At 36.6% G+C, this 16,698-nt stretch overlaps 1 protein-coding gene across 1 annotated transcript in view; it reads left to right on the forward strand.

Moving 5' to 3' along the window:
• The window catches only part of egfra (epidermal growth factor receptor a (erythroblastic leukemia viral (v-erb-b) oncogene homolog, avian)), an 83,562-nt gene that overhangs the window by 25,009 nt on the left and 41,855 nt on the right, over positions 1-16,698 (forward strand). The window contains exon 2 of the mRNA XM_048163234.1: positions 16,380-16,531. Within this exon, the coding sequence (XP_048019191.1) occupies positions 16,380-16,531 (152 nt within the window). The remainder of the gene's footprint in view (positions 1-16,379; positions 16,532-16,698) is intronic.

The raw sequence follows: 16,698 nt of genomic DNA on the forward strand, positions 1-16,698 counted from the left end.
AACTGGGATGTTTGCAGCTTCCAGGAATTGTGTACAGATCCTTGCAACATGGGGCCGTGAATTATCATGCTGCAACATGAGGTGATGGTCGTGGATGAATGGCACAACAATGGGCCTCAGGATCTCGTCACAGTATCTCTGTGCATTCAAAATGCCATCAATAAAATGCACCTGTGTTCGTTGTCCATAACATACGCCTGCCCATAACCCCACCGCCACCATGGGCCACCTGATCCACAACGTTGATATCAGCAAACCTCTCTCCCACACGACGCTATACATGCTGTCTGCCATCTGCCCTGTACAGTGAAAACCGGGATTCATCTGTAAAGAGAACACCTCTCCAAAGTGCCAGACGCCATCGAATGTGAGCATTTGCCCGCTCAAGTCGGTACTACGATGAACTGCTGTCAGGTCGAGACCCCGATGAGGACAACGAGCATGCAGATGAGCTTCTCTGAGACATTTCTGACAGTTTGTGCAGAAATTCTTTGGTTATTCAAACCAATTGTTGCAGCAGCTGACCAGGTGGCTGGTCTCAGACGATCTTGGAGGTGAAGATGCTGGATGTGGAGGTCCTGGGCTGGTGTGGTTACACGTTGTGAGGCCGGTTGGATGTACTGCCAAAATCTCTGAAATGCCTTTGGAGACGGCTTATTGTAGAGAAATGAACATTCAATTCACTGGCAACAGCTCTGGTGGACATTCCTGCAGTCAGCATGCCAATTGCACACTCCCTCAAAACTTGTGACTGTGGCGTTGTGCTGTGTGATAAAACTGCACATTTTAGAGTGGCCTTTTATTGTGGCCAGCCTAAGGCACACCTGTGCAATAATCATTCTGTCTAATCAGCATCTTGATATGCCACACCTGTGAGGTGGATGGATTATCTCGGCAAAGGAGAAGTGCTCACTAACACAGATTTAGACAGATTTGTGAACAATATTTGAGAGAAACAGGCTTTTTGTGTACATGGAAAAAGTCTTATATCTTTGAGTTCAGCTCATGAAAAATGGGGGCAAAAACAAAAGTGTTGCGTTTATAATTTTAGTCAGTGTATTATTCAGTTATTTATTTGATTTAGGATTTGTTTTTAAAATTTAAATTTAGATATTTCAATTTCACAAAGAAATGTGCAGCATTATTAATAATAATAATAATAATAATAATAATAATAATAATAATAAAGACACTTTCTCATTTATAATTTGTCTTAAATCTCTCTTTTTTTTTTTTTTTTTTAAATAATAATAATAATATGAGAAAATCATATCATGAAACCAGTATTGTGATATACCAGTATTGTGTCATATCGAATCGTGAGTTGAGTGAATCATTACATCCCAATTTTCAACAAGAAATAATAATACAAATCAGTTCTTATTGGTTATTTGACTTAGTCATAAATATAATACAGGTCATAAAAATATATTTTGATCTACAGTAGTCAACATTTGAAGTGGATCAAAACCTTTCATCAAAGTTGTCCTAAAACCTTCTTCTTAGGACAACTTAGTTCTTAAGAGAACTTTGATGAACTTTTTTGATCCACTTCAAACGTTGACTACTATAGTTTAAAAGCATACATGTGCAATTCCTGAAATGTGAAAGTGCTTATTTATTTTTCATATACAAAAATACATTTAAAATAGTATTTAAATGGTTTAATTATATTATTTATAAATATTTTTTACATTCAACACATGCTGAATATTGTTTTTTGAACCCAGGACATTCCTTTAACAACTACCTCACAAATTAACATCTATTAAACCTTACGGGAGTAATCAACATCATATTCGTCATCCGATATTGGTGCGTGATCTTAGTTTAGATCACAGAGCAGAATGTTTGTCAAACCACAAAGTTTTTGGCAATGTGACTGCTCTTCAGTCTCAGGCTTTCAGTATTGTCTGCATTTCCCAACACACCATCTCATGTTTCATTGCACCAGTGGAAGCCCAGCCATTTCAAAGTAGAATTTATCTTAGAAAAAGTTAATTCCGAGCCAACTTCTATGCCCAGTTGAGTGATACAGGGCAGGCCGCTCAACCCTTTATAGTTTAGAGTGAGGGGGTGGGCTTAAAACAACTGGTTTGAGGATGTGATTGTACTTTTAAACAAATAGTGCCATTGTTTTGAGAGCTCTGCCTTGGCCAGTGTCTTGTTTTCAATGGAAAAGATGACTGTTGCGAAGACATTGGTGAACTCCAGATGAGATTCAATACTAAAAGAACAACTCAACTGCAATATTATGGTATATACTATTGTATTTCACCTTTGAGTCTTACTCAATTCCACAGAACATTTCCTAAAATTTACTCCAGTCGATCACAGTTTTTGGCAAATAATCAGCATTTTAAACATGACTCCTTAATGTGTCATCCAAACCTCTTTGGATTTCCGAGCGAAAAACTGATTGGTCACAGTTCTAGCCGAGGCTTGCCAAAAATACACTAAGACCCTTTTTGCTATTGCGAAACATAGTGTGTTCCTCTGGAATCTTTACGGTTAGCGAGAGTAGTCTATCTTGTGCGTCAGTCTCTGGAAGGGAGTCATTCTTAATCTGCATGAACAAAACCATGTGTGCCATAATGTGAAATGCAGAATGCTACAATGAGTAAATGATGAGTAACGGTTGGGAGCAGCACACAGGAAGCTCATCCCTGTGCTCCGATGCACTCTCACTCTTTAAATCAGAGCTCCGTCCCTCTCGGTCACTCACATACTCATAATCAAAAACATCACCGCTTGTTCTGGATGCTTAAACAGCTGTTATAATGATACAAAATCTAGGTTGTTAGGGCGGCGGAATAAACATATTCATACAAATACATATTGATGTTCATAAATATGCTTGATAAGAGTGTTTGTGTCCTAAAGAAACATCTGAAGTTGGTGGTTAGATGTCACCTCTGAGATTCATTGTGTGCTGCTCTGTAGTTTGTGGAAAAGGTTCAGGGCACCAGGGGATTCCCGAAATGCAGCTGCCTCTTTCCGGTTGGAATGATGTGTGAAATGTGTGGGTTATCTAATGGTGTAGTAGACTCTTTTATTGCAGAGTAGGGCTAGTGGAAAATGCGAAAGTGACCACAATTTTGCCCATGTTGCTCACTCATTTTTTTTCCTGTAGTAACGATAAAAGATACTGTAATGTAAAAGGTATGTTGGTGTAAGTTGCTGAAGGCTTAGAGCCAATGTAAAAGCAGACATCCCGCCTCTCATGGAAGCTCCAGGAGTCTACCACATATTGATAGTGGCTCCCTGATAGAGTTGTCAAAAGTACCGATTTTGGTACCAAGTTGGTACTGAAATTTTAAAAATGTGATGCTTTGAGCGGATTCGTAAACGGCTCTGATTGGCCATTGTGTTGACATGCTCATCGGATCTTTCTGTGATTGGTTTTAATGATCAACGCTTCAAAAACGTTGTAAATAGTCTTCAGTGACAGACGGCTTACACAGATACACATGGGAGCGTTTGAAAGCAGCCGTCTTTCGCGGACCAGTCCACTGATAAACGCCTTCTTTCAAACGCTCACGCTTTCAAAACGCTTTCAAATTCAAACACTTCCGTGAGCTTTCAAACGCTCTTGTGCATTGATCATTGTAGCCAATCACAGACATATCCGATGAGCACGTCAACACAGTGGCCAATCAGAGGTGTTTACGAATCCGCTCAACAGTGCACAAAGCATCACATTTTTCAGGAATTTCAGTACCGATTGATATTTTTACTCCCTGATGCCTCCAAATTATATACAATATCCTGAAAATTGACCAAGAAGCCTTGTTTCCACCTGGTATTAAAATGCATTTTTGATGATCTGATGATCCAAGTGAATTGCCAAGATGCTGTACCATTTATAGCTGGTATTACCATGTATTTCAAATACGTCTCCTGTAACCGTTTGTATTTCGGATTTTCTCCTCTTATTTCGCCACACTCAGCTTCATTTTCACTTTCGCTGGAAACAAATACTTTTGAATTAAAAAAAAAGTTTTATGTGGCTTATTCATAAATATAAGAATAATATTATGCAATGTCATGTCTTAATTTTGTGTGTGTGAAGGGGTGGAGTGGGTGAGGGGCATTAACATAGCAAACATTAACAAAAAAAAGAATCTTCTTCTGTGGTCAGTTTTTTTTTCTCTCTCTTTTTTTTTTTTCCAGATCAACTATTGTAGAGCCAGAGCAAAAGTTTGAAAAGGATCTTGCTGAGGAAGTTAGTTAAAGTTAGATAAACTGTTGATCTGTTCATAGTTAGCTACTTGAATAATAGCACATTTCGATTAATGACAGAGAATTGAAGGTACAAAAATGCCACAATGATGCTGCACATCAAGTGCTCAACAGGACTGTGCTCTTCTTTTCACAGTGTATGTTTCTGGTCTAGAGTTGGAATAATAAGTAAACGTGTAAGCTTAAGTTTTAGCACGTTCATTAGCCAGCATTACCTCATGCTCAAAATAAGTACAAAAGCTAGCCAGGGATTTGACTCAACCTCATAAAACAGTTTTCTTCAGTTTTCTTCACTTACTTGACATGACACATTTTCTGGAAGTTCGCTTTGAAGTTTTCAAAACCCTACTGACCTCACTGGCTCGCTGGTTGCTGTATTAAAATATAATGTCCTTCTCAACTTTGCCTAGTCATCTGATGTTATAGGGTTATGACAGACTTGATGGCATAATTACGGCCCTGCAAACACTAATGTTGGGTTTCATACACCATTTGGAATGAACTGGCTGGATAAGGATAGAACATTGTTTCAACTCATATCCAGCCATATACAGCAACAAAAGAGGTCGTACATAATGTTGTTAGTCAGTCAGTGATTTTAGCTTGACGTTAATGTGAACAGTGCGTCTTTGTTACAATAAAAACACAGACTCAGTGTTTACTTCTTAAGAATATATGATGGAAAGAGACACAAATCAAATCTGTGGACAGAAAGAAGACAACCATTGCAATGAATCAGCTCTTGGCTCCCTCTGGTTCTTCAAAAATGATGAATAAAGCCCACGACTGTGTAAGCACTAGTGATCCCATTAGCAACTCAATGGGTAACGGATCTGAGTATCATGAATGGGCACGTTTTGTTCACACGGTCAGCATAAGATGAATGTTCACCAGTTTTGTAGCTTTTCCTATAGATTTATTTGGGTCATTCTGACAGTTTGGTGCCTTTGAGGTTCCTAATGCAAGTTATAATGTTTGACTGATTAAACCCAAAAGCCACCAAGTTTGGAATGACCTAGTTGCATGAAATCCTGCAGACGTGATCTCACCGCAACTTGATCACAAGTCCACGAGGAAAATGTGAAATGCTAGCATGCTAATGTTTTGCTAATGTTACAGCTAGGTGCTCAAAAGTCCTTTTCTCCAACATTCCAGCCCTGGGCCTCAGGATAAACAAAGTCAAAGATTTGCAAAGTGTAACTGGAGATGTACACCGAGTTGTTAGGGAGCACTTTCCAAGAGAGATAAACATTTGCCTCAGTTTAGGTCCTTATTTGTCTCTCTCAGGAGTTTTCGTAGAAAAAAAAAAAAGTGCGATGCTTTGCGAGATGAATGACCTTCTCTCATCTGATTAAACTGATTACCCTACAGTTCTTAAAAAAAAAAAAAAAAAAAAAAAACAATATCTAAGAACACAGTGTCCATCAGGTTATTTTCCAGTGGAGAAATGTGCAGTTTTGCTACTTAAAACATGGTGAAACTTAAATGTTGAGGAAGCTATCTGGCACAAAACACTAATTGTTCATAATTCCAAAACCTAGTCACTTAAACAGATAATTTTACATTAAACACCAACCAAAAATATATTTTTGAGATGAAAACATTAATGAACAGCATTTAACTAAATATTTCTGCACAATGTCTCAAATTTACATTATGGATAATTTTTTTAAAAGCTGTTTATATAGACCTACATGAAAAGTGTGAACAAAATAATTTACGGTAAATCGGACAACACGGTCTCGTTGTCACAAGTGGTGGTTGTGGTGGTATTAAAGCGCACAATGAAGGAGATCCATGCAGGAGACTTTTAAAATAATTATGAAATCAAACAGCACAAACAAAATTGAAAAACATACCACAAATCCCCTAAGACGTTAAACAATACAAGATAAAGACTGGACTGAAACCGAGGGCTGATATACAAGGCAAACAGAGGAGTTAACGAGGCTAATTAATAAGACACACCTGAACTGAAACTTAAATCAATCTGTAACTATGACAACTAAAGAGTGGTGGGAAAAACTGAACAAAGGTAGACATCTAACTAATGAAAACAAACTTTGTTTTTCAAATTCGTATGAATTCGTACAATCTCACTCGTATGTTTTCATACAGAGGGAAAGGTTAATCGAACATTTTCAAATCGTGCAAATTAGTACAACATCTCCATAAAATACATTCAGCCCACCAAAACCAAATGTTTTTTGTTTGTTTTTTTCGACCAAGAAATTTCAGTTGCCAAAATTTATGCTTTACTAATTTTGCTTTACTAATCTTTTCAAATGCTGTGAAAGAAAGTCTTTAAGTATTTTCTCTCACAATGGCATTACTTATTAAGAGAAAAATCTATGCTGATTTATATAAAAAAGAAGCAAGTAATAGAATTGTTATGTTTGTTACTCCTCAACACTGAAGCTACATACTCATGTGCACCAGAGGAGGAAGCTTTACAGTGGGTGTAATAAAGTCAACACAGTATCACTTTTCTGGCAGTAAAGCCAATAATGCATTTAAAGTACATTCTGTGAAATAAAATACATTGCTCTTCCGTGGGTGTTTTGCATCTGGCTCGGTTCAAACACGTGTCTTTCTTCCCAGTTCTCTCAAATCCGCCCTTTCCATCCCTTTTTCTTGCTCCCTCGGCCCTCCCCGGAGGCCACTATAGCATCTGGGTTTGGCGTAAAGCAATGACCGACCCCATACAAGGAACTTCCTGAAATGTCAGAAGGGTCTTTTTTTCTCTCTGCTTTATTGCCATCTACTTTTTTCAAATGGTAGTGGTGGTGGTTGTGTGTGTATGTGTGTCTCTGTTTGTTCCATCTTCTTCCTGTGTGTTCCTAAAGTCCCTGATCTGGAACACCCCCACATCTCCACAGTTTTGAGTCTATATCCCACTCATTGGATCCACTCCCAAATGGAATCCAGAATTGAGCTTCAAAGACACAGAATATATTATTTTCATCTACACCCTGAGAATCCTTCATTGTGTTGTGATTCTATCTTTGTTTACGTTGCGCCATATGTAGCGGAATACACCTCCTCTCATCAGCCTCAAACAATTCTGTCCTAGCAGGAGATGGAAGTGTGGGCTTAATGCACAGGAAGACCTGAGGAAAAGCTTTATTTCCCTCATTAAAACTGATAGTGGTCCTGAGAGGTTTAAACTGCTAAAGCCTTGAGCTCTAGATCCAAGAAAGATGATTTAGAGATTTTACAAAATTACTTTACAAAAACATCTGCCTTTATTCTTGCGAGAGAGAAAAAAATTCCCTTTCGTGAAATCCATCTTCCAGAGGAGCAAATTAAACTTTCAACCAAAGTGGGGATAAACTTAGGGTCACATTGGGGAAATAATCACTTAAATTATTATGATATCTTAAAATGTTATATTATACATGATGTTCACAGTTTAACCTGTTAATTTGGTGTGTGTTTTTTTTTTTTTTTTTAATAATAAAAAAAATAAAATATATTTTAAAATCATTACATTTTATTATAAAAAATGATCATATTTTTAATTATCATGTTTTTTCACCATTGTATGATTTAATTGCCAATAGTTTTATTCAATTTACATTAATAACATGCAATTAATTAGTATTATTAATAACACTAATTAATAAAAAAAAAAAACTATTGACAACTCCTAATACCTTTGTCAGTACAGTTGAACACCACACTTAAAAAGGCCAGTGTGTTCTCTGAATAAAAGACATTTAATATTACAGGTGCCTCCGAAGAATAAATAAAGGGTAATATAATTACATTGAAAATCATTTAGCATTGTTATTTCCTGATAACCATGGATTTATTTTCCTGTAACTCAATTACATGACTTAAACAGCTAATGCCATTTTCAGGTAATGACACTGTATTTTATGAACGGAAAATGATCTGTTCCATTTTGTCTATTTTGTTGTCTTGGAAATGATTTTAGTAGAATTGATTATTGTCTGTTTTGTCTTAAAGATGGATTCAGTAGTTTGGTGCAAATTTAAACCACCATAAAGTCAAAATTTACAATATTTTTTTTTTTTTTTTTTATGAATATATGTATATCATGTACCCTCGTAATCTTTCATCAAAATAACTCCCCCTCCCTCTTGCAGCGAAATCACTTCTCTGATGTATTTGATGTGTTTACTGGCGTGAGGGCAGTAATAGCAACTAATAGCAAACCACAACCATCCAATCAATTCCCCATTGATAAAATCACGTTTCACTCGGATATACATCACAATAGGGAAGAAATGACTATCGCAGCATCCATTTCATGCCACCTTTAAAATGTTTTATATTAAAAAATCAAATGTATTTATGTGAACGGTCATCTGAATGGTGTACACTCACATGAGATAAAGACTGTATTCATAATAGTTTTCAGTTACACTTTATTTTAAGGTGTCTTTGTTACATTGCTCTATAGATACACTAGTAGAGTAGTGTTGTTTGATGATAAGAGTGAAAATTAGTCAGTGAAACACACTTATTGTCATGCTTTTCAGTGGAGATAACGGGAGAATCAGTACCTGCTCAAAAACAAAGAAAAAACAAACGACAATCGAGTAATATGATAAACAGATAAACAGTGCTTTAACAGTGTTAACGCTAGCTAAAGAACTACGGTATGACTGAATGCCTCTTTAATCATGAAAATATGTTTATAACCTTTAAGTTACTTATCATATTAGTTCAACTAGAAAGTTAAAATTGTCAAATTAACAGTTCTCTTTCTTTGTTTTCAGTTAGCCTTAGCAAGCTAACAGCTTAACCTACTAATTTAGCATAGCACCAACTGGTTAAGAAAAAGCTTGTTTGATTAGCTAAATCAGAATATCACAATAACACACTTGCTGCGTCTGAATATGCCTACTTCCATCGTATATAGTAGGTGGAAAACAGTATGTGAGCACAGTAGTATGTCCGAATTCATAGTATTCAAACAGTGGGCGAAAAGTACCCAGATGACCTACTACTTCCGACAAGATTCTAATGAATCTGAAGAGAATGGCAGTGAAGAGACGCAACTGACACTCTAGCCCAGGTCACATGACCGTAACAACAGAGTAGATGTGGTACGTTTGAATTTCATTCAGACTAACCAAATTTGGTTAATAGTACCTACTATACAGTATGCGATTTCTCTATTTTTAATCATCCAATGAGGAAAAGGGATATAATCTCTTAATTTTTAAGCCGGAATGGCATCATACTAACCACCCAAACATTTCTACAAGCCTTTTCTAAAGAATTTTGTAGTAACATGCTAAAGAAACAAAACACGCTCACACCCTCTTCAAAAAAGATCATTTACAATGTGTGAACAGACAGTAAATGCCTTTTTCTTCCGTATATATTGCAACAAATTTGACATGACTAAGGTTCTTGGTGTTAACCCTGTAGTGTGGTTGCATGGGAACACTTAATATACATTATGAAGAATGTTCAGCACACCTACAGCCAGCGGCAAAAAGTAACACTCAAGCAGTTACGTCATCTGCAGAGAGGAACAGTATACTTACTGAAGCTGAGCCAGCCTAGGTGAAGCCACACCTTATCATGGCACTGGGCCAAAATGATTGCTAGAAGGAAGTGAGCCAACTCACCTTTAACGACTAAACAAGTGACGTTACCTCTGGTCATAATTTCTTCATCACATGCTAGATCGTCCATGTTAATGGAAAATATTCTACTGTCAAAAAGTCATGTGTTTTGCAACATCCAGTGAAATCAACCAAAGTCATCTGCTCCAGAAGGCCTTCAATCTGCCTGGGACTGATGCAGGAAATGAGTAACTCAATATCGGCCGTCCTAGATAACACTGTTAAGACACTGTTTATGAATTTATCTTGTCCTGTGTGTAGGCGATGGGTTGATGGCTTTACTCTGCGCTATGAGACGCACTGTCTTTGCAATGAGAGTATTGAACACAGGGAGCCTGTTTTCTCATCCTCAGTTTTTCCTACTGAGCTGTTTCTTATAACAGAAGCCTTCTTCTGTTCTTCAGAACTACTTGCCTTTCGCCCTTTTGCAACATAATAAAAGTCTTTACTGTCATGTTTGATCAGTTCTAACATCCCTATAAATAATGCTACAGTACATAATAAAAAGAAGGCTTCAATGCTGTTATAATAATCAGTATCAGCAGATACTGCTTCCTGTGATCAGTGATCATCCCAAAAAATCCTGATCGGAGCACACTTAGATTTTTTTCTTTTTCTTTTTTTCTAAGTAATAGGGTTCCAGTGTTGTTTTGGACCCCACTGACTTTCATTGTATGGAAAAACACAATTGAAACATACTTCAAAATGTCTATTTTTGTGTTCTGCAGAAGAAAGAATGACATAAGGTTGAGTAAATGCTGACATAATTTTCATGCTTGGGTGAACTATCACTTTATACCTTTTTAAGCAAGACGTTCTGTCGCTCAGTTGTTTACAAGCTTCAGCTTTCACTTCAAGAACAGACACGTTAAAGAATGCGACCCAACAGCCCAACGACAACGAGTATCTTCTGTGATAAATCTCACCTTCCGAATGTCAACAGCTCATCTCACGATACAATACTATGAGTTTTGTTTTGAAGGCTTGGAGGAGGGGTTTAAGTGTGTTGTGCAGTTCATCCATTCAGTGTTTATAGAGAAAGACTTTTTGTGACTATAAAGCTCCATTCTTCAGGTCCTGGTCTCCTTTTCTTAAGCTGGCTCCTCTAAACTGTATCAACATACATTTATCTTGAAAATGGAGTCTAGCTTATCCTAAAACTAGAAACAACTTTGACCTCAGACTGGCTGAGTTGTTTGGCCTCTCTGTTATCTAAGCCTATTAAAGAACTGAATTGCCACCCACACAACAACCCTTTCTATCACTTACATTGCGTGCAACATATATGACTAACTAGTGCAGTGGCTCTCAATTGGTTTTGGTTCAGGATCCAGAGTTGACCTTGAACATCATGTGGTGACTAACACCAAAAGGTCTTTAAAATCCACACTGAAATGTAATAAAATCATCATGACCTTCACAGGCCCAAAAGTACACTTAATTTATTCTGTTTACTTTCTAAACGTCTGCTAAATTCTGTTGGCACCCAATAATTCACCATATAAAAGTAAACAGACCATATTTATTCTAGTTGCAAGTGAAAACATATAGCAGCCTTCATGTAGTCTGAGCTAGACTGCATGATAAATCGAGATATGGCTTAGTGCGATTATCAAATCACAAAGGCTGCTATTGAGTTTTATAAATATTCACAAGTTTGCCTGCCCATTCAGTCTGAATGGTTAATGGTAAAACAAACTTGGCTTGCTGTCCTCGAAGGAGGATCGAACCCGAGGCTCGGCTCGAGCTCTGAGTTAAACCCCCCTATAACAGTACTGCATAGAGGGAGAAAAAGAGAAATAGAGGAGGATATGGGGAGGAGGAGGGATGCTGGAAGAATTGTCGCTGGGATGATGTTCACGAGATTTTTATCTGGAGTCTGAGTCAAGTCTGGAGTCTTTTGTCACGAGTCCGAGTCGAGTCTCGAGTCATTAAAAAAAATAAAAAAATAAAATAAAAAAATTCTCATAATCAAATCCTATTTTTTATCCTAGTTGTATTATATAGACAAAATAATATGATCTTTCTATCACCTGTTTTATTTGAAATTAAGGTCCTATGATGTAAGGGATAATGTACATCCAGCTTGTTACTTTATAATCCATTACAATGTACAAAACAGTCGTCCTGGCAACACGAGTAGTCATTTTAAATACAGTCGCTAAGTGGACGCAAGATGGCGCCAGTGAGTCACGGTTTGTTATACAGCAGTTTGTTATACAGCATCGTTGTTATTGACGACAGTCATTATCAGAAAATATCAAACCTCGCAATGTTTAAAAATGTCGATAGAAAACTCTACACATGCTGATTATGATACGTTAAAATATGAGCTTTAAGTAATAAATTGATTAACATCTCTTTTTATCTCTCTCTCGTATGGACACACATTAAGAAAGATAAAAGCTGCATATAATACGAAAAGATTGATAAAACATAGTGCTAGATTTAAAGTCTAGATTTTAATCTCGTAATAAAATTCTATGACAAAAGTCTGATCTACCATAACTGTGTGTTCACACCGCCGGCGGCGAGAGCGTCAAAGTGACAGGAAGTCATTCATTTTCAATGAGAGCCGGCGGCAAGCTCCGGCGAGAGCGTCAAGGAGAGTTGAAATCAAGTCAACTTTATGGTAATGAGCTATGACGCGGTTCGGCGGCAACCAATTGGAAAGTAGAGGTCCTCGCTTGAGAGGATTCCGATTGGTTGCCACAACTTGTCATTTACTTTGACCCTCCCGCCGGCGGCGGTTTGAACGAACAGTACTACAGCGTTGTTGGCAGGGCGGCCAAGGCGAATGTTGACGCTCTCGCCGGCGTCTGTAAAGATGCGACTTGAGTCTCGAACTCGAGTTCCCATCTCTGCTTATATATGCTCGTAATGTTTAGGCTCCTCCTGAACCTACATTTGGAACTACATTATGTGCTGCATTTAAGAATGAAGCAATTAAAAACTAGCTGTTGTCAATAATAAAACAAGCTTTAAGGCAGGGTTGTTATAGTCAATTAAAACTTAATACCATAAAAAAAAATTACTTGAAATAAAATAAATATTTTCATTTAGTTTAACTTGATGTAAAATGACTAATACTAAAGCTCAAATAAAATTAATAAAAAGTACTGTATATAGACATATTTAAAAAAAAAAAATACTAAAGATTTACTAAAACTTGAACTAAACTTAAAGTCGCCCTGAAATCAAAATTTAAGTTTTTTAGCTTTTAGTATGAATAATTTAACCTTAATGTTATGAATAATCTGGTGTGTTCCAAAACAATGACAAAATTCACATTTAGATAAGCATTCAAAACTTACAGTCTCTCACTTCCGCTAAACTAAACCGCTCACTTTAGCTTCTCATCAAATCTTCTGTCCAATCAAATGCTCTCTAGAATCTGTAGTCCCGCCCCTCCTATACTATCAACAGACACTGAAGCTGCGGCTGAAATCTGTCATTTGTTCACACATTTACTAGTTTCTACATGGGGAATGGCACGTAGTGCACTATATAGAGAACAGGGAACGATTCAGTGTAAATATGCTTTCCATTGACGCCAGTGAAGTCCGTTTTTCGCGTTAGTATCACATGAACCGCCGCAGCGTGAGTGCAGGGACACGAGAGCACAGAACCGATCGTATCTACTAGTCGGCTCAGAGCACGAAAGGTATCTGACCCATTTAAATTCTGCACAGAATGCTATATTTTAAAGTGATATAGAGGAGATTAGGAGGTTAGATATTAAAGGGTAACAGAGGTTTTATTGAGTTTAACGGCTCTGGCTGAGCTGTGATATAAATGAAACGCTATTGGCTATTTTAAAAACGGGGCAGGGCTGTTCGATAAATCAGTCTTCCTGTTTCAGTTGAAATTACGTCAACACATTGAATAATGCTGCACGTTCCAAGACACTTTAGTTGGCCTTTAAACAAAGGAATTTAACAAAATATCTCAATGATTATCATCTTTGGAACACAAATTAAGATATTTTTGATAAAATCTGATGGCTCAGTGAGGCCTACATTGCCAGCAAGATCATTTCCTTTTTCAATGCCCAGAAAGCTACTAAAGACATATTTAAAACAGTTCATGTGACTACAGTGGTTCAACCTTAATATTATAAAGCGATGAGAATACTTTTGTGTGCCAAAAAACAAAATCACGACTTTATTCAACAAAATCTAGTGATGGGTGATTTCAAAACACTGCTTCATGAAGCTTCGAAGCTTTACAAATCTTTTGTTTCGAATCAGTGGTTCACAGCGCAAAAATCACGTGATTTCAATAAACGAGGTTTGGTTACATCATAAGTGTTTCGAAATTGAAGTAGTTCACGTGACTTTTGGCAGTTTGATACACGCTCCGAACCACTGATTCGAAACAAAAGATTTGTAAAGCTTCGAAGCTTCATGAAGCAGTGTTTTGAAATCGCCCATTACTAGATATTGTTGAATAAAGTCGCTATTTTGTTTTTTTGGCGCACAAAAAGTATTCTTGTCGCTTTATACTATTAAGGTTGAACCACTGTGGTCACATGAACTATTTAAAATATGTCTTTAGTAGCTTTCTGAGCATTGAAAAAGGAAATGCTGGCAATGCAGGCCTCACTGAGCCATCGGATTTTATCAAAAAATATCTTAATTTGTGTTCCGAAGATGAACCGAGGTCTCACGGGTGTGGAACGACATGAAGCTGAGTAATTAATGACAGAATTTTCATTTTTGGGTGAACTAACCCATTATGGATGAAAACATTCTATGTTGGCATTCTGCCAAATTTCTTTAGCTTCTACCAAATAACATGAATTTGCACCAAAATAAGTTTGATTTGAAACATTGTCTTTTATTTAGCTTTGTGTGATTGTTAAACACTATTTTACACTGCAGTTTGCTACTTTGAAGGAATAATTCACCCATAAATTAAAATTCTAAAAATCATTTACTCAACTTTAAAAGATCTTCGATTAATGAAAGGACTGAGGAGGAAGAGGACGGAATGTAGTAGAACAGACCATGAACCATGATCATTGTTGATTCATCATTTTGTGTTTGTATTGAGGTTCCTTTGTACTCTGTCTCATCTAACGTTTTGAAATGCTAATTTCCTTGAAATGGGTGGGAATTCCCATCACCCTTTGGAGCTAATCAAGTGATGTCTTAGGAAGTCACTTTTGAAATGAGAGGATCTGTCTTCTGTTACGCAATAACTTAATTATTACTTATGCAGTAATGCAATTATTCACAATTTTACAGTCTGATGCATCTATTAGTGGAAACTGCCAAGATGTTGGTCTCAGTGGGGATATCTTGTGGTGTAAAATAGGGGTTGTTGATGACAAATTTGTCATTAATCATTGACACCTCACAGTTTTAGCTGTTTTAATTCTGTTTCGATTGCCGGTTTATTCAGAATCAGAGCTCATAGTGCTGTCTCTGCAGCAATATAGACCAGCCTGAGTAAATGTAGTAGTAATTTTTTCCCAGATGAGTGTGTGAGAAAGAGTAAGTTCTCCTAGTATTCAGAGGAGCTCTATGCCACGAGCACTATTTATCTTGGCCCACCGCAGAGTCTTTCCGTTGCCGCTCAGAGCACTTAAAACAAACGCCCACCTACACTGAATTCTGATTGGTTCATTAGCTGCAAAAGACACCTACATGCCCCAGACTGGCTCTGGCTCTAGCATTCGCAGTTGATTTCTTACAATCATTTTAGTCTTTTTTTTGTATTTAATAAAGATTTTTTTAATAAAGCTTGGCCAGAACCTAGACCTGAATTCAAGTGAAAACCTGTGGTTTGACCTGCAAATTGCAGTCTTACAGAAACACTCCATCTAATTTGTGTAATTGGAACAAATTTGCATTGCAAAATGGGCTAAAATTCCACAAATGTGAAATAAACAAGAAGGCTCATGACTGGAATTGTTGTGAAAGGACTGTGTATAAAGTTTGAAAAAAATATTTTATGCTCACCAGGGCTGCATTTATTTGAGCAAAAATACAGTAAATATTATTACAAATAAATAACTGTTTTCTAATTTAATGTAAAATACAATTTATTTATTTGATAGCAAAGCTGAATTTATGAATTACTTAAGTGTCACATGATCCTTCAGAAATCATTCGAATATGCTGATTTGGTTAATATATTTGAGGAAACTGATAATTTATTTGATGAATAGAAAGTTAAAAAACAGCATTTATTTGAAATAGAAATATTTTGTAACATAATAAAAGTCTTTACTGTCACTTTTGATCAATTTAATGCATCTTTACTGAATAAAATTATTAATTTATTTTAGAAAAATCTTATTGACCCCTTGTCTTACTATATTATTGAATGAATAAAACTGATTTTAATGTGTTCAAAAGTATATTCAAAAGTATTTTGGTGGGAGTTTTAATGGATAAACAAACTGACTACTTAATTACCACCAAAAAACATGTTTGCTTCTAATAGAATTTGCCTTTTATTGTATTTCTTTTCCATGAAGGCTTCTGGTGGATTTAATTCTTTCTTTCTCTCTCTATGTTAAAGTGTGTCAGGGAGCGAACAACAAACTGGCCCTTCTGGGAACAGTGGATGACCATTATCAGATTCTGGTAAAAATGTACAGCAACTGCACCGTGGTTCTGGAAAACCTGGAAATCACATATATGGCAGAAAAACATGACTTGTCTTTTCTCAGGGTATGATATATATATTTACAAACACTACATTCAGTGTTATTTTACTGTTACCTTACTGTTTGGTTGTATTGTATGGAAGCTTGTTTCCACCACTGGAAAAAAAAAAAAAAAAATTTAAATGATAATTGCGACTTTTTATCTCATAACTCATATAAAGTCAAAGTAGC

Source organism: Megalobrama amblycephala, linkage group LG17 (assembly GCF_018812025.1).
Source record: "Megalobrama amblycephala isolate DHTTF-2021 linkage group LG17, ASM1881202v1, whole genome shotgun sequence".
In the NCBI taxonomy this organism is placed as follows: Eukaryota; Metazoa; Chordata; class Actinopteri; order Cypriniformes; family Xenocyprididae; genus Megalobrama; species Megalobrama amblycephala.